The 27351-nt window shown below is 44.9% G+C and overlaps 1 protein-coding gene across 2 annotated transcripts in view; it reads left to right on the forward strand.

Moving 5' to 3' along the window:
* The first annotated feature begins 21680 nt into the window (after window positions 1–21680).
* GRIA1 (glutamate ionotropic receptor AMPA type subunit 1) overlaps window positions 21681–27351 on the forward strand; it is a 129654-nt gene continuing 123983 nt past the window's right edge. For both annotated transcript variants that reach the window (XM_052816672.1, XM_052816673.1), the window contains exons 1-2: window positions 21681–21939; window positions 24098–24235. In XM_052816672.1, the coding sequence (XP_052672632.1) occupies window positions 21858–21939; window positions 24098–24235 (220 nt within the window). In that variant the 5' untranslated portion in view covers window positions 21681–21857. The remainder of the gene's footprint in view (window positions 21940–24097; window positions 24236–27351) is intronic.

Below are 27351 nucleotides of genomic sequence, written 5' to 3' on the forward strand. Positions count from 1 at the left end.
CATAAAGCAGTAGTAGTTCTCTTCTGGCATAAGAAGTATCTCATCTCCTGCTCTCAGAGACATTTTCTTCCATCTTAAGTCAACTGCAAGGCCTTGTCTCCATGGTCAGCTCCTCTTCTTTCTCATACCGATACATTTGTGACACACTTGTGTTACCTTAAACCTCATGCTTTCCATGCAATGTCCTTGATTTGCCTATTTTTGCCATCTGTTTCCTCCCATGTCAGGGAGATCTCTACTCTTTGCTTTCCCCTGTGTGACAGATCTCCATCTCACTGTCAGTTCTGACCTTCGCCATCCCCAGCAGGGCACAGCTGGCTTTTTGCTGCAGCTTTTCAGCAGAACCAGCCCTGTTTGCCCTCTTCACTCCTTTGTAGCCAAATATTGTCATGGAGGAGGTTTGTTGTTCTCTGCTCATTCAGCTCTCCTGCACCTCTGGCTGTAGAGGAAGCCAAAGTGAATTGAAGGGATTTCGGTGCCTGAGCAGCAATTAGAGGACAGGATTGTTAATGCTTTCTAACCGGGACCTGACATGAGCATCTGCAGTCAGCAGTCTTCCTACTGCAGTGGGCTTTCTTTGACATTTTTTGTGAGTCACGAAATGGGAGAAAGGCTCCACAGTTCATAATCAGCCTCTCCAGAAACCTATTCCCTCACCAGTGGTTGGTTTTTTGTTTTGTTTTGTTTTTTAAATAATAAAAAAATCCACAACACCTATTGCAAAGGATTCATGCTTATAATAGCAGCTTTTCCGTGGTTTAAATGACAGCACTCTGAAAGCAACAGTTCTGTACTCATATTTAAATTAAACTTCAGGTATTGCAGCTTAAAAGTAATAATTGATTATTGAAAAATAGTTGTGACATAACTGTGTAACAATCTTTCATAAACTACATTGCTGTTACTCCTCATTGTAATTTCATGTAATTTCATGAAGTATCATTTCAAAATGGTTGCTGTATGTGCAGTGTTGCTGTCACTAATCTAGAAAATGAAGCCTATGTACTCTCCAGTAGTAAGCCATGCAAAACTGTGGCCTTCAAAATAAACAAAATTAAGTTGATACTTTAAAAGAATAATAAAAAAAATTCCTTCTGATGAACAAGTGGTAAACTCATAATGTCTTTGATGTCTCATTGACATATATCACCTGGGTCATAAAGAAAAGTCACTTTCTCCTTGAAGAATCCCAGTAAAATCAATAAGACTCAACCAATGCAATTGTTTGACCAGTTGGTGCCCTTATGTGCAATCAGTCTACGAAGCAGACTTGGTTGCCAGATAGAGACCAGGAGCTGCAATTCTTGGTGTAGGGCTGGATGGCGGTGAATGCTGTGGGCAATGTACAGTGGTGCCTGATGCCGAGCGTACAAGAAATGGTGGAAAGCGTCCAAACTCCTTCTTAATGCTAAAACACAAAAGATGAGAGTGCTTTACTCCTGCAATGACTTGTCAGTACCACACAAGTTCCTGCAAGATTTCCAGCTTCAGCAAAGTGCATTCTAATCCTCTACAATTTCTTGAATGAAAGTGGAATAATATGAAGGTCTCCATGAGATTTCAAAGCAAATGTGGTTTGAAAGCTTTACTCTTCCTTTCTTTGTCCTTTTTCCTTTAGCTAGGTCTTCCAGTTTGAAGATGATGTTTAATGCAGCCCTTTCCTGATGACAGTATATCATTAAGTTTCATTCTTAAATCACAAATAATTATTTATGTAACAGTAGGTAACTTATAAAATAATATAAAAAAAGGCTCTGAGTATTTTTAGCTGATGGCTTGCCATCATCTCTTATTTCTTCATAGCTTAAAACTTATGAGAAATGGACATATTAAAAGAAGCTGTAAACTACATTTTCAAGCATTTATAAGCCTTTTTGGAAGAGGGTTGGTTTTTTTTTTAATGTCTTTTCTTGGCATTAAATTCTTAAAACTGGCAGTCTTAGAAGCCCATCTTCCTTAACTTCATATTTTCCATTTGCAAAATCTGAATTTTCCCATTTTCCAGTGTCTTCTGCTTGCAAGGCATGTGGATTAAGACTCCTCCACTTGTTTTAGTCCTGTGGATTTACACTAGTGCTGCAAACGTGCTTGGACTCAGCAGGAGTGTTCATGGTCCTGAAACATTGTTTCTGTTTGTTATTGCTAGAGATGGAGATGTATGAGGAGGGATGAAAAGAGTTTATGTAATATTGGGAGTGAAAACAAAAAAAAAATTAATAATTTATTTTCATATCAAGTCCTGAAAATATTCTGGTGATACTTTCCAATCACATAGGCCAGAGCAGTGGCAAAGTTGCAGTGGCAACTCTCAACCCAGAAGACTTTAGACAGTACCGTGTCCCCTTCTCTGTGAAGGAAGGAAATTTCCTATATGGGTAACAGATGCATGTCAGGAACATGACAAGAAACTTCTTCCCAGAAACGTCTGGAACATCTTGTTTCAGCATTGCCCCTTCATAGCATGAAGAGGGAGGAAAGACTGATATGCTAAGTTGGGAATTGATGGTTCAGGCTGAGATTTGTACCCAGTGCAAGTTTTGCTTGGAATCTAATGGGTAACAAGTCAGCGTAAATGAGCATTAACTAATGCAGCATTATACCAAATGGACCCATTATGCTTCATTCTGTTGCATGGAGTGCAAAATAAATTCTAGATGATGGGACATATTCTTAGGCAAAGCGGGAATTTCAGGGAAGAAAGAAGCCTGTGTTAGCTGTCTTTGTTTGTTTAATAGGAGATCATAAAAAATTATTATCCCAGGCTAAGTTATGGCATCATACACCATAAAAATACACAAGTAACGGATCTAATTGTCAAAGCCAACATTATACACAGTAGTTACAGCTTATCTTAATGCATGAAGTCTCACAGTGGATTTCCCAAAGGCAAACATAACAGTAAGAGGAAGAGAATCAGATGGCAGGTCAGGAAGTTTTTATTCCACATGGGCTAAGTTTGTGAGTTTTGTCCCAGTGCCACAACTGACATGCTGGCTGATGGCAAACAAGGAAAAATGGGGGTGGGTGTCACTTTTCTCCTATGGAAGCACCTAATGCCATTGGTTTTGTGTAAAGAGCATTTGCAGGAAAGGGCAGGAGGATTAAGTGCAGTTCAGTAGGGGTGGCAAGGCTTCGAGATGGCACGCTATTCCTGTCTCTCATTGTGTACTGGACAGTGCAAGAAATGACCAGTAAACCCAGCACAGAGTCCAAGCAGCAATAACCTGGGACTCTGGTGCAGGCTCTGTTCTCAGTTCTGTTAGGAAATCCATAGATTTCAAAAGCAACCTTCTTAATCTCTAATAGCAACAGATTTATGAGAGATTATAATTGCTGATTCCAGTGGTATTACTCCAGTGGCAGAGAGTGAGCCTGGAGCCCCGAGTCACAACTTTTTTAAAATATGACTGACCAAAAGCATTAGGAAAGCAGCGTGTCAAAGTCTTTTCCGGTTGTTTGCACTCTGGCTTATTGAAAACAAGCCTTTGTGTACCTAAAAGTCACCAGTATTTCCATGTCCCACGCAATTGGGCTGAGGTGGAAGAGGCTGTCATTTAATTTTTGTCTTCGCAGCCAGAGCTAGTTCCTGGAGCTCATGTGGCTGAATATTAATATCCATATGCCTGGTGTAAGCACAGACATATAATAAAAAGGCTTGTATTACTAGTAATCTCTTAGTAAATACTGGATGCCTTTCCAAAGGTTAATTCTATTGCCTGTGAAAAAGCATTGTGTTTTAGTGAGGGAGTTGCTAGGTGAAAACATGTACCTTGCCGATGCCTGTGATTCTGCTGTTCTGTCTGACGGAGATATGGTCAGCTCTGCAGGACACCGCACCTAACGGTGCAAGGTGCTGTGCAAGGCGCTGCATGCAGTGTGGGAGGTAAAGCCTGTCCCTAGGAGCTGCCTGTCTGGCCCAGAAGGAGAAAGGCTGTATACTGGAGGCAGCAGGAGTTGAAGTCATGCCTTGGGGATGCTTCCTTTCATTTTCCTTTAGAAATGATAGGTCAGATCCTCCAGTTCTTTAGGTTCTGCTGCTTGTCCCCAAGATCAGCCCTTTGTGCCATGATACATGAGCCTCTTCTGAGAACATAGACCATCAAAAGGAGAAGACACACGACAGGGGAACAAGCAGACACTGCGTTTTCTAAATGAGGTTCCTGATGTTCGTTCTCTGTCTCTGGGCAAAGTACATTAATTTCTCATGTTCATCAGGTGGCAGATTAGCTGAAAGAAGCCCTGAGAGAGCACACCCTGGCAGGAGCACGCTGTTCCCAAGCAGGCAGAGAGCTGTGGCTTGGGATGACTTTTTTTTTTTTTTTTAAGCAATTCTGCTTTCAATTTCACATGCAAACTGTACCTGCTAGGAAGAAAACGAAATGGCCTGTTGAGAGGAGCAGAAAATGAAGGGGTATTTGAAATCACATTTAAAAATCTGACAATTTTTTCTTAACCCTTGAGTCATAGGCAACTACAGATATGCTGGAGTTTCCCCTGAGCTTGAAAATAGGCTAAGACTGGTAATAGTCCAATAATTCTTTATGCTTTAAATTTATCTTGCTTCAAATTTTATTCTGCACAAAGCAGGGAATCTTACATTACTTTACCAGGAAAGTGCCCCCTAACTCAAAACAGCAACAGATTGTCCCTTCTGTGGCCTTTTTTTGTCCAAGCAGGGCAGGAGGCCACCTGAGGTTGATACGTGGAAGTCCTGCTCTGCATTCATTGCCCACCGTCGGCTGCTGCAGGGGCACACAGAGGAAAATGCTTGGTGCCCCTCCTGTTCTCGGAAGATGCAGATGGGGAGGAAGGGCTGCTGCCTGCAGCCAGAGCCCTGCCTGTGCTGCCTTTAGAAATACTTAAGGGATTGGGTCTGCGTATAATTTACTTTTCTGCGGGGAAAGGTGTATTTACATTCCTTGATTCTGCGCATCACGCTTCAGCTATGGCAGCCTGGACCACAGCTTTGATTTGCTCTTTGCTTTTTCTGGGCAGTGAAACAGGATTGATCCCCTGATTTAGCCACCTTAGTGGTCTGCCTAAAATGGTACAAAAGCCTCTCCTGCCTGGGTGCAAAGGTAGAGGAGGAACCATTAGTTAAGGTAGTGCTTGTGCTGAGATTTCCTATTCAGGAGCCGAATCGCAGTTTTGCTGCTCTGCTCCTGGCTTCAGCCGTCACCCACACTCAGCAGCTTCTCTTTGGGGTACATCACGGCAACACGCAGCAATTCAAAGGTTCAGCACAAAAAAACACTCCACAATGACCTACACACCTTCAACAAGTGTTTTGAAGACCGAAGGGGCTGAGGGCTCTAGTCAGACCTGAGCTGCAGCTTGAAGGCTTCACGATTTCTACAGAGCCTGTCAAATCTCAATGAGAATTTACCATTCAAAAGATTCAGTCACCACAGGCTAACTAGAACAATAAGCCCTAAAGGATATTCAGCAACAGGCATAGCTCAGGGCATTGGATTTTTAATCATTTCTCTTGCTGTTTGACAGCTGCAGCAGCACACGTCTTGCTGCATCGTTCATGGGTGAGAGAGGTCTTGCCTGCGTGGCTTCTCACACTGCCTGGGAGCGTATTGGAAAGCAGCGCTGGAGAAGATGCTTTAGCAAGGAGGAGAGTGCCATACTGCAAGCAATCCATTTCTGTAATGGCAGGAAAATAGGTTCAACTCACTGCTTCAAACTTTTGTGTCAGCAAGGAGCTTGGGTCCTTTATTTATTATTTGTATTACAGTAGCACCTAGAGGCCCTAAGTTGCTAGGGTTTGTAGAGCACTTTGTAGGAGACCCCTATACCATTGTAAGATGACAAAAAGGGTGGGAAAGGAGGGGAGAAAAGTGACCTGACTGAGGTGTTACGGAGGCCAGCAGCAGCGTGGAAAGCAAAGCTCTAACTCTCTCGGGACGCTTATGCTGTCAAGCACTGCGGTCACAGTATTTGAAGAAGCTACAGTGCCGTCAGCTTGGCTGTAAGAAATAGCTGTCCGCTCACTTCTAGCCCTTCAGCAGTGGTGTAAGCTAATCCATTTTATTTCACATTGCAATGGATTAAGTCTATTATCATGACCTGGCTGAGGGCTGGTGGCATCTTCAGATGTGCTCACTTGACTGTCTGTGATCAACTGGGCTCTCAAGTCTGAGCTCAATTCAGTGACTGCACTGCAAAATTTACTTGTAATTTTAGTTTGGAAATTTGCTTGTTCACTTCTCCATTGAGTACAGAATAGCCAACTCTCTTCACTCCAGTTTTAACATGCTGGAACTCTGCCAGTTCCTTTGGTCAGAAAAAGATGCATTTATTGAATACAATGTAGAAGAACCGCTTCAGACATAATGCTTCTGTGTGAAGTATGTACATATGCACATCCTGGTAACATGGACCAAAAAAGACTGCTGCTTCTCCCATCACATGCAAAACTGGCAGTGACCCTGTTGGGAGGTGGAATGGCACTTAAATGTATATTTTGATGCATTTGCTACAACTCCTCTGAAATTCCACTAGCATTTATAGTAATAATAACTCTTTCTTATGAAAGAGGTTTTGATGTTCTAAAACTGCAATCTCTGCCTTTCAAAAGCAACACTTAAAAACTATGCAGTTTCTTTTTCTTACCTGAAGTTTCAACACCTTTATAGGAAATACAAGCTGTAATTTCAATGATTTCATTCTTTAAAATATGTTTTAAAGGGAAATCAGACCTCAACACATTCTGTAGTTGTTCAAAAGAGTGCAGAACTGGCAGTACTACAATTTGAATGTTATCTAAAAACCTGACAAGAATAGGAGTACATAGGTGCAAAGTCTCTCTATTTATTTAGCTTCAGCCACCACCAGTGCTGAATTTATCCTTGAGCATCTTTATGCAATGTAGATAAAGAGCCTCACTGTTTCGTGACTTGGTAACTCGAGCACAAGGTCCTGCCCAAGGTTACACCAGGGTCCCGCACAAAGCTGGAGGTACCGTGATATTCCCGGTAAAGCCCAGCAGAAAAGATACTGGCCGATCAAACATTTCTTCCCAATCTTTCCCCACCGCTTTGCGTCAGTCTTGTTCAGGACCAGTTCATTAAAGGCATCCTTACAGTGATTAGCTCTGTTCTCTACCCATTTCACCCTTGTCTGCTTTCCTGATCCCGACTAATGCAAAGCCAGCAGTGTTGAGGAGAGCCCTAATAACTCTGCCATCCCCTTGAGAGCGGTGTGATGCTACTGCTGTTGTTAGACCAGCAGCACTTGAAAACCGTTTCTAACAAAGCTCTTTGAAAGCCCCTCACCAAGCCCACCCTGGCTGACAGGCATTTTAGTGAAGCCCTGTGGGTTTTGCCCTCTTACAGGTATTTTCAGTGTGGAGTTGCTCAGTGAGGATCCTTTTCTTTGCTGTTATGCAAAGTGGTAACAGGAGAAAAGGGATGGGTTTATTCCAGACTGATTTGTAGACCTTTCAAATGAAGGTGGATGCCGGGCATCCCAGAGCTATTGGCTGTGCTATGACTTTGCTCAGATAACTGAGTTGGAATCTCCTCCCAGGTCAAGGTAACACTCTCCTGGCACACTTGCACAGTTCTCCAAACCAGCCACAGTCAATGCAAGCGCATTTGGTGTAAATGCTGAAACATTCAGGTCCTATTTCACAAGGAGCAGCAGTTGACCCTTCTCTTTCATATTTTCTCTTAAAGCGAGAAGTTTTGAGTCCTTTAACCGTTTAACTATCTTGTTGCAGCCTAGACTAGAGAAATTTGAAAGGATCAACCCCAACATTAGCCCATTTCTAATTAGCCTCGTTGCCATAGTGACCTGGGGGGGTATTAGCATCAGCATGGCAAACTGATGGAACGGTACAACTTCTTTTGCAGCTGGGGAATGTAAAAAGTGAATCCCTCATTGAATCATGCTTGCAGGATTGATATTCAATCACAGTCATTGTATGCTCATGAAAATGACTGTCATTCCTCACACACAGTGTTTCACTTTAAGAAGAAGATGGGAGGGTGTGTTGCAGAGAAAGAAAAGGGAAAGAGGAAAAAACAACCTATCTGAGGCATTAAGATGAACGTTAAAATGCAAAGGAGCTAAAGAAATTCTGATACTTTATTTAAACTAGAAAAAAAGAATAGAGAAGTAACGAACCCTGAAGGAATCAGTACTGGATGTGGACTCTGTCTCCTTTATTTTCAAATACTGAAGAGCTGGGATATTCCCAAGGGCTTTCTTATGAAGATCATGGAAAAGTGCAGAAAGTGGCTTCCATCCTTTATTGATATTTCCTTTTTACTACGAGGAGTTGAAATGCGTGTATTTTTGATCCTGAATGTTGTCATGGTTACAGGGCTACTTGGATGCTGCTTTTTGCACCCCACGAAGGCTGCCACGCTCGCTGTGTGGTGGAGCGGCTGCCTGTGGGTGCAGTTTGAGGCTGGAGATGGTGGGGATCAGCCCGACCACCCAGCCCGCCTCGGGCTGGGAACAGCCAAACCTGGAGCAGGGATTGCTAGGGATGGATTTCAGTCCCAGAAAGAAGGATGGAAATTATGTGACCGCACTCCTACAAATGCCTACTAGGTAATGCTAATGAAATATCTACTCGCTCCCCAAGTATATCTAGCCTTGAATATTTCTGTGTAAGCTACTTTTTCACCCAGCAGTTTGATTAAAAGCCTTGTTTCTGTGGATTCCAGGACCGAGGGCTTTTTTTCAGCATAGACTTCATTTTGAGCTGTAGTCCAGAACATTGTACAAAGCAAAGCTGCATGAAGGAGAAAACACTGGTGCTGATCTCCATAATGTCAGGTCTGTTTGTGCATCTCGTGGAGAATCTCGTGTCTGCCTGCAAGATCAAGTGGTAGACGTACTGTAGAAGCTGTTGACTTTTCAGTGAAAAATGGCAAATGAATTTTTTTTTGGCTGAACACAGGCCCCCCCCCCCCCCCGCCCGTCTTTTTTCACGTTTTTAGCAAGACGGTTTTCAGATTTCCAAACCTATACAAAGGAGGAGCTAGGAAGAAAATTATTTTCTATCAAATGCAGACAGGCAGAAAACACCAATTTTCTGAGAGGATTTTTCAATGAAAGGTTGCAATTTTCCATCAAGGGCATCTTTATTCTTTTACCAACTACATAAAAATGTCATGTCTTGGGTCTTGCAGCACTTTCCCCCCACGCACAGTGCAAATGGAGAGTCATAGGATATTAAACTTTTCGTTAGTTTTAAAACCACTTTGGGGTGGATTAAGGACCCTTGTGAGCAAAAGACAGTGCTGTAGGTTGGAAACAAGCAGATTTGTGCTTTTTCACACTAAGCTGATACATGGCTTTGTGCAAATGACTGTCTGAAACGCTTTCTCTCCTTTTACTCTGTGTAGACTGTCAAGTTGTTTGGATGCAGATGTCTACCAAACCCAGGACACCGTATGGTCTGTAGACATGCTTTGTGTTCATGATAATCGGGGGGGGGGGGGGGGGGGGGGGTGGAAGCATAAATGAACAGGGGGAAAAAAACGAATGAACAAACCAGTATTTTCTGGAATTTGTTAAAGTTTCGAGTAGTGAGGTTAGTGAATACACCCTAATACACAAGTATCATATCTTGACTCACCGCTTGAAGTACGAAAACCGTGGGTGGAAGTAGATGGGAAGAAGTGGAGTGCCCTGTTTTGATGGACGGGCTTAAGTATGACTGTAAGATCAACAGACAGCAGCAGTGCAATAGTTCAGCTTCCCACTCCTAACTCACCTTGCCTAAGGTTACGGGCCTGTCTGAGTGCCTAGTAATTAACTGGTGCCCAGGTTTGAATGGGCGTGATTCCCTCGTCACCTGTGCTGCTTTGATGTTGAAGGAGAATTGAGTCTAATAATTGGGGACAATGATTTGTCACAGTCACTTAGATGAAAAATCCAAATCTGAGTATGGTTAAATTAGCAGATGTCCGGAATTCCTCTCTGAAAGGGGTACTGGACGTGTGAAAAATGCTTTGTGGGGCAACAAAATTGGCTTTGTCTTACTTGATAACCTTTCGGTGACTCTGCCTGTAGCGGCAGGTGAAAGGACGAGCACTGTTTGCTGCCAGTGAGATCTTTGCACTCTGGCTCTTCCCATCGCAGCTACAGCCCTAGACTGAGAAAAGCCAAATGGAGGAAGGGCAGGAGTGGCTTTCTTCATCCCCATGTTCTGGGGGGGCCCTTGCGGTGGCAGCAGGTTGGCATGTGGCCATGGAGGTCGGGGCTCCATTTCCATCACTGCTGCTACCGCGGCTTTGCAGCACAGCCTGATCTTGGGCCAACCGCCCCTCTTTGTACACCTCCCTGGGTGGAAGGTGTTTTGCTGCAAAGAGTTGGTATCAGTGCAGGGATCGGTGAAGGGGGTGAGGGGATATGAGTGATAGGTTGCCGTTCCGGATAATTGAAAGCATGTCAGAAATAGAAGCAGTATTTAAATCGAGAGTCTTTGTGATTCTTCTCCACCTGGTGAGCCTGGGAGTTACGGGAGGCTGTCGCAAGGTGGAGAATTAACAATTCTGATGAGAAATGCTGCCAGTTTGAATTGCTTATTTGGAGACCAGGGTAGGAGGGGTGTCCATTAGCCTGTCTCAGGGATTTCCTATGCCTGCTCCTGGTTTGTCATTAAAGGAGCAAAGCAGCTGAAGAAATGCGTTCAGAGTGCAAATACTGGTATATGCCACCCAAAAGACCTATTTTTTTTTTTTTTTTTCCTTGAGCTGATCTTATTATTGCGAAGTGCTATCAGACTAGCTTATACGGCTCTGTGCATGGGGCTGCTTGCTGGTGAGACAGTACTGAGGACAGCAGCAACTGCAAGCCATTTTCTTGGAGGGCTGTGGCTTGCACGAGGACCGGGAAGCACCTTCTTCTCTATGATCACAGGGTGCATCCCTTCTCCATGCTGCTCACAAATAAGCTGCCACAGGGGAAAAAATAGCAGCTGAGCATTGTAGTGCAAAGCATCAGCCTCAGAGATCTCTTGGGACTCCCGCTTCCAACAGGCATCTTTTACAGTTACCTTAAAGGCCTTGTTGGAGATAACAAGGTCATATACTCCGACTGGTCAAGTCATCGAGGCATGTCCCCTTGCCTTCCTTCAGGCCTAGCCAAGCCAGCAACGAGGGGAGCTGCTGCCTGGGCTTCCCACGTCTCCCAGGGCAGAAGCTGCTGTTTGTCTCCCCTTCCCTACCCCTGACAGTACCACCTTGCAGCCAGTGCAAGGATGTCTGGGAAGCTACTGGGGGAACAACATGTGTGCAAACCTCATTGTGGAAGCTCAAAGCATCTCCAGAATCACAGAATTCATTGATTCCCCACATTGTCTTGTCGTACATGTACACGTGACTATGGACAGTCTCTTTGGACCACTTCTAATGACTAGTGCATGGGAGAGTCCCACCGAATGGGTTCATCTGTGCAGCCTCAAAGCCCTGTTGCCTGACATTTTAAAAGCTGCCTGGGGGATTTTTATGTGCAATTCCTATTAACTAAAATTAACAAATAGCAATGGGCATCTAAATCCCCAATGTGATTTTGAGAACTACAACAGCATTCTCTGCCAGAGAGAGAGGTCTGTGCAGTACTGCTCTCCTGAGCTCAAATTTTCCCTTGGGTTTGCTTGCATATTCCTTACAAGAGACTGAAGATTTCTCTGGAACAGCCCCCGCTCTTTTATAGTGCTGCAGTCACACAAAATAAATATGAAGTGAGATGATTATATTCCAGGAGCTACGAGATACCACGTGTCAGAACCAAAGTGAACTGACCTTTCCGCTCCCAGGTGGACAGCTCTGACCTTCTGTGATGCTGATGAGAAGCATGGAAGAAATCATGATTAGGGGAAAATCGTGCTTTATTAACGTAGGCAGAGCACAAAGATCTCATCATGTAAAGAGCTGCCTCTAGGTGGTGGGACACGAGAAAAAAACCAAGATGTGAGTCCGTGTTGTGCTCTCATTATAACACTAATGGGAACAGGACAGCAGAGCTCAGAGGACAGCAGAGACGTGTGATGGGGAATTATGCTTTGCTGTAGAGGCTTTCTTGTGGTGACAGTTATAGCAACAGCAGACCAGGTTCCTACTGGCTCAAAGCCTCTTTATAATGCTGTTTTACAGAGGTGGTATTATTTGGCAGAGGAAGGCGGGAAGTCCTGGTAACTGCGGTAACACCCAGTTGAGTTTGGTAGGTTTAGTGTTGCTACAAGGTACCAAGGAGCTGTTAATGAATAGGGTTATTTTTGGGGGCATCTGTTTTTGTCACGGTAACTGTGAGGCACAGAGACTGCCCTTTGCAGGTTTGGGGGGAGGAGGTGAGCAAGAAGGGTTTTTCTTGTACAGCAAACATAGCTTCAGAAAGTGAGGAGGCTGGTGGGAGGGGAGGAAGGGTGGGGGGAGAGCAAGCAAGCACATATTATATTCCAACTGTTTCCACGGTGACATAATCACAACTCTTGGGGGAAAATGCTTCACTGCAAAAGCTGGAGGAGGCAGGACGGCTTTGTGGATGCTGTGGAGAGGGATAGCTCTCCCAGCACCTGTGGCTCACCATCCAGAGGACTTGGAAGCAGGGGCCGGCTAAACTCGTGAGGCTGTAGCGCGAGCCATGGGCAAGGAATCGAAATGCATAGCAATCATCATCTCCTTCCTTTTATTTCAAGGATGAACATTTATAAATAAATATGATATCATCACACTAGATAGGAAGTCTAAATATCTTCCATTTCTTGGCAGGAATGAGGAAAAGAGAGATGTATGTAGAAGAGAGCCCATAAGGTGTACATAGCAAAGCACAGCCTAGTAGCTGAAAGCAGGCTGTAGTTAATGAATTAGGTCACCAGGTCTTTGCATTCTACATTGTGTCTCCCTTTACTCTCAGTCCTGGAGCTGTAGCATGCAAGTGAGCTCCACGCAGATGGAAACCTGCCATTTCATCTCTAGGCCTGGTTGCACAGTGTCCAGAAGAAACCAGTGTTTTGTTAGCAGTGAGTCTCACCGATCAATCGGTGGCATATTATTCACTTTACGAAGCAGCACCACATTCACCTGAATCGCTTCCAAATGTCTGTGGTTCCCTGTGTTGTTTTAGGCAGTGTACCACTTGCCATCACGCTGCTACAGATGGCAATAGCTCTTGGGGGCTTTCCTATGAGACGTGGGCAGGGGAGGCAAGGGCTGTGACAAGTACATGAGGCTTTCATGCTTGGGGACTTTCCTTTAGCTCCTGCAGCACAGTGCTGCACTGTGGATTTCAGTCCCAGCCCTCCTGCCGGTTCTGTGAGTTGAGGCAAATTGCTTCCTCTGCCAATGTCTCGGATGGGATAAATGCTCTTTTTCTTCTGTCGCTGACCACTGGTAGCTGGATGATCAAAGTTTTCTGTGGGCAAGGTGGCACAATGCTGTAGGTTGAATGGTGCTGCTTCTGCAGAGCTTAATAGGAGCATTAGGTTTCTTGAGTAACGACTCAGTGCAGCTGCCCGATAGTCTTAGACTGTATCTGAAGCAAGCATACTTAGATGGATATGATTTCTAAAGCAATTACTGCATCTTTATATTACTGAAAAAATCTCATTCGCTTTTTTTTTTTTTTTTTTGTGACTGAAGCTGCACAGCTCTGCTTTGTAGGACTGCACGGAACTTGCTAATGATCTGCTCTCATCTGATTCCCGCTGGCTTTAATTGCAGGCGTTGTTACGCTGGGTTGCAAACTTTGTGGTGCGCCGGGTGACGCAGTGTTTGTGTGCTGTTCCTTCTGTCTTGGTCTGTTGTTGGGAGTACAAAGGATGTCTAGCTTTTTGTTTGTAATACAGCACTGATCTGTGCTTGCGATGTACGGAAAGTCTTGGGCAAAAATCTTGATGAGTACAGAAAGTCTCTAAACATGGGACACCTCCAGAAACACACAGTGTAACAGGGCCTGTATCATCTTTCTTATCTTTTCCTTCCAGCCTCAAAACCAGGATAATTCTTTAAAGATGACATTTGTTTCAGATTATATCCTTAGGTCTCTGCTATTTCTGTGGTGTCTAAAGGATGAAGAGGAGAAATTACAGATAACTTACAGATCCTCATCCACCCACTAAGCTTTACAGCTCTTTGCCCAAATAGAGCAGCCTAACAGCGATAGCTCAGCTGAAGACCTTGCTGTTGAGTGTCCGTAAAATGCAGTTCCCCTGCACCAGCCCGTTGCACAGGGGAGAGCAGCTGCTGCTGCCAAACGTGTCCCCTTCCCCCTCCAATTACACATCTGCAGAGCTGGCAGCAACGTCCTCTGGCACATCGTCGTGACTGGCCACACTGCGGAGCCACGGAGGGCTTAGGTGCTCCGACAGAGAAGCGAAAAGCTGGGACATCCCACTGCTATGGACCTCTGCCACACATTTGTAGAAAATTACTTCGTAGAACTTAAAAACTGGGTTTGGAGCTATAGAAGAGGATCAAAGACACACCTGATGGAGTGCCTCTAGGCCAGGCAGTACTTTGACTACCCGGAGCTCCGCATTCCCCGTTCATCTCTTCTTTCAGCTCAGTGGTGCTAGTCTTTTCATTCTCCTCTCTCCAGCTCTAATGATTTTCTGTGTCCCATCCTGAAGCCTTTCTGTTTCTTCTCTGTGCTTTCTCCAAGAACGGATGGGTATCGGATTTCCTATTTATTCAGAAACTCCGCAAATCTCGGTTTATTCCTCCTCTTAACTGAAACCGAAAGCATTTTGCTTCCACATCCATTAAGAATTTAAAAAAACTTTTCATATAAAATTACAAAGTGGTATTTCGTATCACAATGACTTTTTCTTCTGATGGTATTTTGAGGGAGTTCAGGTTATTTGTGCAAGGTCCACACGTGTAAATAAAGAAAATCTCTCCCTGTAGACTTTTCACAGGTGTCTATCTCCAGTCAGTTATTAGCCCTTGTGAAATCCAACCCATTTAATACATACAAACTGCTAATGTGCGATACACCACGCTATGAGCGAGACCGAGACAGTCAGACAGGGCGGGATTTTGCGTGATTGTGTGATTTGATCCAACATAGCAATTCGTGTTTCTCTCCCAGATAAAGCATGGGTAGCAATTAAGGAATGAGGAGAAGTGACGTGAATATCTGTATTGATTGCAGAAACTAGAGACAGAAAGATACTGATAATTCTGGTGATTTTTTTAGGTTTTCTCTTTTGTGCATAGACTTCCCCCTTCCCAGCTGGTAGAAGGCAGCCTGTTACAGTAGGATGTGATGCAAGGACTGGAAATTGATATTTCTTTTCTTGACTCAGTTACTCTAGTTCAAAGCTTTGATTCCTTTGACTATTAGAAAGGCCAAGATCAGCCACCCTAAAGCACAGCCCACATGTTTGTTTATCTCGTGTGTTAGCAAAGCAGCCTGGGAAACACTGAGCCAGATGGTAATGATGGGATCTTTGCAAGGCTGTTTGAATTGCAGCAATTGCTGCTGCTGCTTTTTTGTTTTTTTCTTCCTAAATCAGCATCCTTTTATCTTCCTCATTTCACGTTTGTTTTCTGCTTGTCTTGGGTTTGATGCCAGGGTTTAAAAATGAGGGTTGATTCATATATCAATATTAAACTGCATAATCACCTCAATCGTTATTTGACTTCATCCGGAGCATTCACAATGTTTCGGGAACTTTGAGTGAAAGAAAACTTTGTCGCCTTACGAACATTTGACTGAACTATCGATAACCTCAATTTCTGATTTAGGTTGCATACCCTGTGTCTGGCTTTTCACAGCAAATAATCTTCTTACCATATATTTTCAACAATTTCTGTAATACTTATAATTTATTTGTTTTTCCATTCAAGAAGAAAATAACGTGACAGTACAATCTGTGGCAATAATCTGGGGGGGTATTATATTCTCAAACAACAGTAGAGCTACTGTAACTTTAATGTATTACCAGTAATTTCTGCTTCCTCTGGCGAGGCTTAGAGAAACATAAGGTGCTTTAATAACAAACAGGGATCCACCCACAACTCTGATTTATGTTTATGACTCAGCAAAGAACGTAAACTGAGACTAGGGCACAGAGTGTTTCTATAAGTAGTCATAAATCAACCATTCACCAGGAAAAAAAATGAGTACTAGCAGCCTTCCCTGTATGAGGAAGAGAGTGTTTTGGGGGTTGCAGATGGCAAAGTCTTCTTTCAGGGGAGTCAGTAAAGGGGTCAGTCAGGATTCATCTTGGAGAGATTTGTAGTGTTTGCACGAGCACTCACGTAGACATCAACCCAGTGCAGGGCGGTTTGCATCCTTGTCTACCTGAGCTGTCGCTAGCTGAGCATGTCAAGTCCATTTGATGGAAGCAAACCCATCATCAGCGGGCCAGCTGCATGGTGGGACAAACAACCCTGGAAAATAAAGTTGTAGGTCTGAATTTGCAGCGTTTGATGCTTGTATTCGACTTGGACTGAGGGCACAGGTTACGTCCTTACCTGACTCCAGGAAAGCCCCTGGCCCGTTTGTGCCGAAGGGTCCCCGTCCAGCCGCGCTGGGCGGCAGCGAAGCCCAGCTCGTGGGAGCCCATGGCCCTCGCCATGCTGACGGTACCCCGCCGGCGCTCCGAGCCAAAGCGCAGCATCCATTTGCCAGCTGCTGCTCATGAATTTCCAGCTGAAGGGTGCGCGGTGTTTTCAGTGCCACTCTGATTGACGGGTTTATCTTCCAGTCCATTTACTTACTTAATTATCCCACAGTGAGCAAGAAGTCATTTCTTATAAATATGGTAATAAGCCGATCAGGATGACAACAGAAGCACATTCTTGTACAGTTTTTGGAAAAAGCCAACTTTCCTCAGTTTCAGTTCATCATCAGGCTTCCCCCATCAGCAGTCAGTAAATTAAGAAACAATATCTGGTGACCTTAAAACATCATGCCCCAGATGTTTGGCACCAGTCAGGACCTGCTTGGAACTATCCTCATCTTGGGTGTTGCCCCTGTCCCACACCTTTGCATTTTAGCGCACACTAGGAAAGGATGAAGCTTGTGTTTCCTTTAAATTCTCTGAGTTGCTTCTGGGATGTCAAAGCTTTTCATTTGACAACTCCAGTTGCCATGTAAAAGGGAGAGGGGCTATAGACACCTCAGGCCTGACTCGTTGATGGGGGGAGATTTTTTCCACCTGATACCAAACATTGCTGAGGCTATTTTTGTAAAGGAGATTCTACCAAAAATTATTTGGTGACAACAGTTAGTGGATGCTGTTTTTCCGTGGTGTAAGTAATACCTTCCAGGTTTAAGAGATTGAAGCAAGTGTCTGATGTAAAATAAACTATGTAGTGTCCATAAAGAGCCTGAAGTCCCCTTGTTTCTACTTTAGTAGGAATTTTCTAAGTATGGATGAGTGAAGGGCTGAGGGTTGGCTCCCCATCCCTGCAGGTCTGAAATCCCTGTGCGGGCTAAAACCTGCTTTAGATAAACAGCGTGAGAGTGCAACGGGCTGCAGAGCCGCTCTTGCCCCTCCGCATCAGCTCCACGTGCCAGCAAACACCCTTGAGCTGTGCGACCCACTCCTGCCTGGGTGATCCTGCCAGTGTGTGTGTGTGTGTGTGTGCACGTACAGCACACGTACACTTTCCTAACCATGTCTCTCAGTGTCATTGTCGTGTGGGTGGCACCAGTGACTGTGCATATGTTTGCTGGGTGTAGGTGTGCCGAGGGCTATCTGCACACACGCTTCCCGGTACGTCGGTGCTGTGAATGGAGGGAGCTGTCTCACCGCTTTCCCTTTTTGATCACTTCCAAATTTTCCTCATTTTGAATTTCTGGAGTGTGTCCTCCCAGCACCTGTGCTACGATCGTTCCTTGAGATGTGCATTATCCAAAATAACAAAATTGAGGTGAACAAGGCAGGGTGGGAAACTCATGTGACTCCATTAGCATTCATTTATGCCAAGGTTCTGCGAAATCCATACAAGAGGCTGTGTTGCTTGGAGTTTATTTAAATTAATCACTATAATTACATTTTGCTCTTTATCAAAAGCCTCCTATAGAGATTGTCCAGCTAGAAAACAAAAGGAATTTCAGAAATAGTAGTATTTCAGTAGCCTTTTTAAAGACATTCAGGAGCATCATGTAAAAACACGGTGGGCACTGGGGGAAATAATTCTGCTGGGAGGTCAGACGGCTGCCGAGTTCTGTTGATTTCCTCATTTTTCAAGGCTGGAGGCTTCTGCATGTGAATGAGTCCTTTGTTTTTCCAAGGCTTCTTGTACAGAAATATATCTGCCGCAACAACCGCTTATTTCCTATCCTGGAAACAAAAGCTCTGGTAGTGAAGGCAGACCATTCTGCTCTTGTGGGACAACTTCACGTCAGGGAAAGCAGAGCAAAGAGGAAGGTGGCAGACAAGCTCCTAGGAGACAAAATTCTCTGGTGTGCAAAACCTTGGAGCAGAAATGGGTGAGAACAAAGGTTCTCACCCAGTACAGCAAGGTCAGCTCTAGGCAGAGCACAACAGGAACAGTAGTAGCTTGGATGTATTCATTTTCTTATTCTCATGTCTGGAAAAGATCTTAAGTGAACCAGCTACACTCTTTCAAAATTCCTTTATAGCATTTCTTACCTTATATTGGACAGCCTTTTTTTTTTTTTTTTTTGACATGTATTTACCTAATTCTTTACACTTATTTGCACGGATTAATCCCACAAGACCTTGTTGGATGTTTTCTGTTAACCACCAGATGCCTGCCTGTCTCACCTATGTCTTAAGAACCCTTTGAGACAAAATACAGGTCTTCCAAACTCCACTCCCTGATATTTTCAGTTGCCACTGATTAAGATGGCACTGTGCAATATACTTACATGCTGTATTGAATGATTTGTTTTGTTTTCCAAAATATGAAAGGAGGAATAAGCTCCTTCAATTTTTTTTTTTTTTTTTTTAGGAATCTAGAGAATTCAGTTGGGCTTTTCTCTCAGAAGACTGGTGGATTGATCTGTCTTTCTGTTGTCACCACTCTTGTGACATCGAAGAGTTTCATCAGTTTCCCAAGACTCAGTTTGGTGTTTAGCCAAAAGTTCAGAAGCTACATTGCTTTGATGTTGATTTAAAGAACCTTCAGAGCAGGTAGAGTTAATTCCTAACATCCTTGTGCTAACAAACCCTGAATAAAATGCTGTTATCTGTAGGGAAAAAGGAAATGAATACCTTCTTAAAATAATGATCTTATTACTACTTATCTTGTTACACTGTGGTGAGGTTCTCCTTGTTAAGCCACCTGCACTTTGAGAGGTTTATAGACAAAAGCAGCATTATTAATTAATGCGACTGTGCAAGCTTTCTGCGAGCTATTACATATTTTATTGTTATGGCTACTATTATTATTATCAGATAGGCTGTTTGGGACTTTTGAACACGTGCTAGCATCTTTCTGTTGTGCTGGTTATCCTTCAGTGCCTTTCTTCAGATTATAAATGCAGCTGTTTCTATTAAATTCTGGATGGAAAGCAAGAGCCCTTAAAACCTATCAGCAGGTTATTTTAGCCTCAAATCTGTATTGCTTAAATTATACAAGGAGCGAAATGGAAGTCTGATGAAGGTGCTACCTAACAAAAGCAGATGTAAATTTGTTGTGCCTGAATATGACGCTGGGATGCTGGTCACCCAGGCAGTGAGGCAGGGTAGGAGCATCTTTTGGCCACCTGTAACCAACTCCTGAGTGCCCAAACAATTGCTCTAATGAATCTGCAGTCTCTGGGACCAAGAGTTATTGCCCTGGTCAAAGGTAGCTTGGGGAAAAAAGGAATCCATCCTAGGGGGATGTTTTGTTGCTTGCCGTAAGGAAGGTGCAATTCTTCTGGGCTCTGCTTTTCGCAGTGTAACTCTACATACTGTCCCTGTAAGAGGCCACAAAGTTGCAGGCATCAGCGTGACTCCTCTCTGATGCAAGGTATTAGAGTACAGTGCTGAGACCCTATACCTACTCTGGCATTTATGTGGGTGTTTAAGCATTTTGTCATCCCAGAAGTCACAGTGAAATCCATAAAATTGTCTAGGAAGAGCTTAAAGATCCCAAACTCTTATTTGCAGAGATGAAATGAAGGCCTGTACAAGGATCATGGTCCATTCTCATTTATGCAGTGCCCATAGCCACATGACAGATCATTTTCCAGTCATTGTCACGTTTGGCTGCGGAGATAGCGCATGCCCGTGTATGATGCTGCTCTACCCACGGACTCTGTCGCAGCTGGCAGGAAGGGCTATATGGGGAAACAAACCTGTAGTAGATCTCTTTCAGAGGAAGCAGAGGACCTGCCAACAAAAAGATGCTACTACCTCTATTATCGAGATTATTCTGTTCATAAAAGGCTTGAGGATATAAAGAGTCCTGTTGACCCTGCACCATGAAGTTATGTCACAGCTGGACCCTGTTGCCAACAGGGAAAGTCTCTGTGCTACTGCAGATTTTGTAGGCTTTGGACATCCCATTTTGGTTATCCCACTCTGCAGAGTTCTGGTTTGTCCAACTGTTCCTTACGCAGGAGCAATTCCCAACCTTTGAACATCAGTCACCACTCTTTGATGCTCCTCCAATTTAACCACGTGCTTTTGGAGATGGAGACTGGGGACCAGGGTAAGGCACCCTACACCAAACCAAGACACGGGGCATCTGAGTCCTACTTTTAACTGCCACAAACATCCTTTTTTCTGTTCCCTCTCTGCTCTTTACCCCTTGTGTGTATTAAGGCTGCAAACGGTAAGGACAGAATCTCTCTGCTTGGACATGGATATTCAGGTTCTGGCACAAGAGGCCCCAAGTTTGGTTTGGAACTTTATGTGTTTCAGAGGGGAATGGGTGAATTTTGTCTCCTTTCTGAGATGGCTATGGCTCTGTGTTCCCACCAGTTCTTCCTCAAATATTTCTAAACCCCAAGTTGTCCCTAGGAGCTGGTTTTTCTCGTTGTTACTTTTATTGATTTTCTTTTCCCCCTTTGTTTTTGAGCAAAGCTGCTTACGGTCAAATAAGCTCCAATCTCACTAAAACTGCTACAAACCAGCTCCTATAATGATCCAGGCTAAAATAGCCACCTAATTTCAGAAGCCTGCCCTATCTGATGGTGCTGATGAGCACGGATTCTTCCGCATCAAGCACAGGGATGAAATGCCTCATAGATTAACACTGGGCAGGAAAAATCAACGAGAAAGGTGATGGTGGGGGATTCCTTTTTTCATCCTTCGGGATCTCTTGTCCGTTCCTCTGAAATCCTCCCTTCCAAGGCGCGTTTGCAGGATACGACCCTCTTTGTTATCCTAACGAGCCAGGCTGTAGAGACTGATCTGTTCAACTCCTGGACCCAGGGGTGAGAGCCCAGGTTGGGAAGCGATGGATCAGAGGCAGAGGAGTTTAAGCCCTTTCTCTAGAGGAGTTTGCCACCTACTGATTCGCAGGTTCCTTCTAGCTCCTGCCAAGAGAAGTTGAGGGGGAAAGCCGGGAATTTAGGGGTAGGTGGGAATTGCCCTTAGAGCCCCCAGCCAGGACCCCCGGGGGGAATAGCCGGGGCGAGGAGGAGGAAGATGCGGTTGTTGAGCCCCGACTGGGAGAAGGGGAAGGAGCTGGGTGGGAGCGCCGGGTGTGTGCGTGTGCGTGTGCGTGGTGTGTGTGGCGGGGGAGGGATGTGGATGAGGAGCGGGCTCTCTCTTTCTTTCTCACGGGGCTCAGTTAATCCTGCTGCCAGGCGGTGTGAAGCAGCAGTCTCAGCGCTGGATTCCGAGCGAGGGAGACGCGCAACCCTGAAGGCGCAGCGGAGGGGAGGCGAGAGAGGCAGCTAAAGAGAGCAGAGCGGGGGAAAAATCAAATCTATGCTTGGAACTGGGCTTCTTTTTCGCCAATGCAAAAGGGAATATGCAGCACATTTTTGCCTTCTTCTGCACCAGTTTCCTAGGGGCGGTGTTAGGGGCCAATTTCCCCAACAATATCCAGATAGGTGAGTGCAGGTCTCGGGGCTGTCTGGGAGCGATGTTCCCTGGCAAGTGGGTAGGGGTGGAGAGGGGGCGATGGGGGCAAACTGACCTGTTCGTTTGCTCGGAAAGGCAAAATGTGCGTGTGTATATACGTGTGTGTGTGTGTGTGTATGAGGGCGAGCAAGGGGGTGAACTGCGAGGGCTGGATTTGTGCCTTGGTACCAGCTTTGCAAGAGCAGAGATGTATCAATTTGGCTTTGGGGGAGGGGAAGATTGGAAATAAATGCCTGCACACACACCAACACAGAGGGAGAAAAGTGCCCCTGAAATGGAGGAAGCACGAAAAAAAATATCTGTTTCTTGCTCTGAGAAATGCCTGGGCTGCCATTGTGCGTTGCTGCATTTGCAAAATCAGCGGTCGCATTATACATTTTTGTGAGGATGCTCTCATCTGTAGGTAACTGGGACGAGAGGTAACAAACAGGCGCTCTCTGTTGTTGTTGCTAAAGAATAAGGGCAGAGCTATTGGAGGAGGATTTTGCATTGAAGTCTCTTTTCATTTCATGCTACTTGCTTCCCCTGCGCACCAGCAGTGCCTGTTTGATTCCTTTCTCCCTTCCTGTAACTTCTCAGTGCTCCTCTCCCTCCCTCCCCAGCTTTATTATTACTCTCCCATTGATCTTTATTGATGATGGTTTGTAACCTAGCCCCAAATTCTCTTCCCTTGCATGCCGGGGTTTTTTTCCCGCCTCCGTTCTCTTTACAATGCCAATCAATTGCTAATCCACCAAGTTCAGGCAACTCCTGCCTGAGTCCAGCTGCACAATCCGTGCTTTTACTGCTGTTGATGCTGCATCCCTGTCTCCCTCCCTTTGTGCCTCCCCTTTACCCCAAATTTGTGCAACATCCCAGATTTTTTGCATTTCAACAAACACATATAATAGCTTAACTCAGCTACTAGCATCTTATTCCTCTGACACCCATGTTAGGCTGGGGGGTGGGAGGAACGGGGGAGGTGGGGGGATGTTCGTGCACAAATAGACCTTTCCACCCAACCAGGAGATGCCCTCTATACTAAAGATGTGCAAAGTGCCGTTGATAGCCGGTCTTTGCACATTTGTTTCTTCCCCAAGCCATCTGCCCTGGAGGGTGGGCATTGATACTTTCTGCCTCTTTATTTTAATTCTACCCTGTTGCTAAGTGCTTTGTTTCCCTAATAACAGTGCTCCGTTTAAATGTATATAGGTTACAAGACAGTCTGAATTTAATAGCATCTTTCTGGAGGCTGTGAAGGGATCTGCCGCAAGCCAAGTTTCTTGCTAGGGGAACAGCAGGAAACTTTTCCTAGGGCCGGGTTATCGCAGCACTTCGTTCCAGGTCCATGGGGTAGAAAGGCTCTGAACCTAGGTCCAGCCTGGTCCCAATTCCTATCCTATTTTTATCATCATGTGCTTCTGGGCTTGTCTGTACTTCTGCTCAGATCGATCCCTTTGAGGGTCAGGCTTTTGATTTCCTGCCCTCTTTGAGTTTGGCCGCTGTCACCTGTTAAATTTAGGGTTTTTCCATGCAGCAAACTTCCAGTAGCAGCAGTTGTTTGGCCATGGGTCCCACATCGCTCTGGCTCTCGCAGCCCTGTCCCTATCCACCCAACGCTGCGCCTGTCGGGCCAGGCTCAGCCAGTCTGCCCCGTACCCCGGCATCCCATAGTGTGGGGGGAACCCCTGCACCCCTTCTGGAGCAAACCCCTCCTCTTAGCAGGATTTAAATTGAGCCTAATTACAAGTGAGAGGAGGAGGAAGAGAGACTCTTATTCCTCCTTTATGAAGGTAACATTGACAGCGCTTCCATTTCTCTTTCTTAAAGTTATGGGGGGTGAGGAGGTTGAGCCAAACCCCATGGTTCATCCCGACCCCGCAGGTTGCCAGATCCAGGGATGCATCAGGGCTCCGGTACGTGATCCCGGCGTTACATAATGCATGGGCTGGAAAGGTTTTCTGCTCCCAGCCTGTCCACAGTGGGCATGAACCCCCCAGAGTCTTGCATACTGGAGGGTTTCCGAGTGTACAGGCACTCCCTGGGCTGGGGAGCTGTAGCTTCTGCTCACACGAATATTTTGGACTGAAGAGGTTGCTAATATGGGCGTGCTTAAGACGTTTCTTGTCGTTCTGTTTTTCTCTCCAGGGGGGTTATTTCCTAATCAACAGTCCCAGGAACATGCAGCTTTTAGGTTTGCGTTGTCGCAGCTCACGGAACCCCCTAAGCTCCTTCCCCAGATCGACATTGTGAACATTAGCGACAGCTTTGAAATGACATACACCTGTAAGTAGCGGCGTTTGCCGTGGTTTCTCTTACTTTGATTCATTTATTCCTGACTGGGTGTTTTTTCTGTCTGAAATATGGGACATCTTGCTCCAAATGTGCAACTCACCTTTAGGGTCTGTGCAAGAAAACCCCAACCACACAGGCGAAGGATTTCTGAATCATTTTGGTTTGTGCTAAGGCATAGGGATGAGGTAGTGCTGCAGTTATTCAGCATGTTTTGCGTTTTCTCTTTCATTGCTTCCAAAGTGGTGCAAAACCCCCAACAATTCATTTCCTCTTGTTTCTCTGCCCAACTCACTACGTTCAGGTTTCGTTGCCATATTTCCTATAGCCCATTTTCTATATTTACTATAGTACAACAAAGACACCCCTTTCCACCCACGGGGTGCACAGAAGTCTCTGTTCAGTGTGAACAACTTCTTCAGCCCCAGTTTAGCCATCTGTCCTTGTAATTTAAGAAAGACCTAGCAGAAAACAGCAGCTTGGTGCAAGTGGAGTCCAGATCCACAATAAGGGGCATGCCTAATAATGACAGAGGTAAGAGAGTTCTAGTTTCAAGAATGAGTGAAGTTATTGGCTCTAAAAACAAGTATTAAGAACTGAATTCGCACTGCAGAGTCGATCCTAGGGTGTATCTGCACCCTGCTAAAGCACAGCACTTTAGCTGTGCTGTTCTTGTTATATGATATAGTTGGGAAAAGAAAAAACTGGCTCGCCAGGTAATGCCAGGATTAGCAGCAACAAGTAAGACCAGGAGGGAGGGAACCAGAGGAAAACAAAACCCATAACACAGTTCTATGGTTGCATTAGGGACTGTTGCAGCATTTGCTTCCCTTGCAGCAAGCAGCATGGTGCTGTGCACGAGGGGCTCACACTGCAGGCATGCGATACACAAAAAATTTCTCGGTTCGACCTGGTGTCAGACAGCGCTTTCACTCTCGGAGCCTGTGTGTGTGTATGAGGACTGTCAGGAGGGACTGGAGGAACCCTTCCCTTTGTAGAGCCTGTTGGATTGTTGTTGGCTCACGTCCGTAGTATCCTTGTGATTCACTGAAATATCCTCTCTGCAGTTTAGTCATGTGGAGAGTGGGGTAGAGGTGGACACAAACTGTTCTCTCTGCTAAGAAATACACAGGAGAGAAAAATGCTTTCCTGCAAAAAGAACCAGGAATGTACAAGAGGAGAATTAACAAGGCTCTTTGAAGAAAAAAAAAAAAAAAAAAAGTTGTGATTTTTTTCTGTTGGAGGGTTTTCAAATACCAGAATGCAGGAATTTCCTGGGCAGTATGACATAGGAGAGAGAGGTAATAATTTGGCCACACTTTCTTTGGAGTGTCTAATGACACATCTAAAGATTTTCTGTTTGCCAACTACAAGGTTTCCATCAAGGAAGAGCAACTATTTGAGCTCAATCTAGTGGCACTTCCTTGGCAGGAAAACGAGACAAATAGAAGAAAAAAGGCAGACCTTGTACCTATCAAGGGAAAGCGTCACCCACCTGGGGTAGAGTTGCTGACTGTGGCTGGGGACGAGCTATTTCAGTGCTGATAGCAGGAAGAAAGCAGGAGCTGCAAGAATATCACTAGAATAAATTCTCCATCTGCACGTAGTTTTCCCTCCCTCTCTACGCCTGCCACTAATGGTTTTGTTTACAGCATTAATGTTGATAGCAAGACCACGATACTAGTTATGCTTCAGAAATCTGTCATTAGTACCACGGGGGCGGGGGTGGTCTCACAAAAGCTGAATGGAAGCAAGACAACCTCCCAAAGGATGTTATATTTGAGCTCTATGTAGGGCACATTGTCCTAGATCAGACCGGCAAAGCACTCCGCACAGTCCAACTTCACTTGTCCTCATTTTTCTTTTCTTATAATTAAAAAATTCCTAAGTTCTTCCTGACTATGGAAGGCAGCATTTGTTTTGTAAGTACAAAAGAAGGTGTTATTCCATGTACCCTAGGGGAAAAAAAAAAACCCTACCCAAAAAACCCAGGCTGTTAGGAGACCTGGTTTTAGTACTCTGAGGCTGGAGTGAAACTTTTGCCAGGTATTATCTCCTTCCTCATCTTCCAGCAAATTCCCTTCCTGGTTGCCAAGACTAGATATCAGGAGAAAGATCTGTTTATTTACAGCAAATAAAAACCCCGCCTACGCAGTGGTCCTTATCTTCTGAGAAAAGACTGGCCATGCTACCAGTTAAAAGTACCAGGTTTTGTTCCCATGGAGATAGAGAACACAGCGTTTCCTTGTCATTGGCGTTACCTGTTTCTCTGATGGTTAAGTCAAGGGTGTTCAGACCCTGGAAACCTGGTGCTGCCCCTATCAGGGTCTCCAGTAGGACATCTGAGGAAGACTAGTAGGTCCCAGCCCCATGGCAAGTCCTGCCTCGTGCTAGGATCCGGCCTCGTGTGCTAGATGTAGTCCTTACGGCAAGTGCCTGAAGCAGCATCATTCAAAATACAGAATATATATTAAGAATCCGTGGTGATGGCAGAAGCAAAAAACCTTGTTGGGCAGCTTGCAGGGGGATGATGAAGTGGCGGGATGAACTGCAGCAAAATGACAGCATCCTGTCTAAGTAGATCGTATGCAAAATGTATCTCAGCATCAACTGTGACACTGTCTACCTCTGCCTGACATATCTCTGCTTACCAGTTAGGATGAGCAAGCTTTGGTGTGACAGTGGGTGAATTTACAGTATGAGATGCACCCATCTGTGCGCAGGTGACAGTGATAGGGAGCTGTTAATGATGTGCTAGTGATGATCGTAAATTGGTAACAATAATACCCATGGAAGTGATAAATCTGTAAAATATCAGGAGGCTGCTGCTGTCGCTGGGCTGTCGCTGTGACAGCCCAGCAATAACTTTCGCATTTCTGCTGCTTCCAGTTGTGGACTTTTTATTGTTACGCAGTGATTGTGTGGGGCAACGTCAATCTATGGATCCTGTGGTCCCTGTGCATAACACATCAGTAGAGTATGATTTTAAGCAAACCATAACCATTAAGAAAGCAAAAATAGGTAGTAGATACAAAGTGCGGTAACCTCATATTTTATGTGTGTGGTTGGTGCTAATGTTGTTGCATCACTGAAACATGGGCATATTTCAA

Source organism: Harpia harpyja, chromosome 20 (assembly GCF_026419915.1).
Source record: "Harpia harpyja isolate bHarHar1 chromosome 20, bHarHar1 primary haplotype, whole genome shotgun sequence".
NCBI lineage: Eukaryota > Metazoa > Chordata > Aves > Accipitriformes > Accipitridae > Harpia > Harpia harpyja.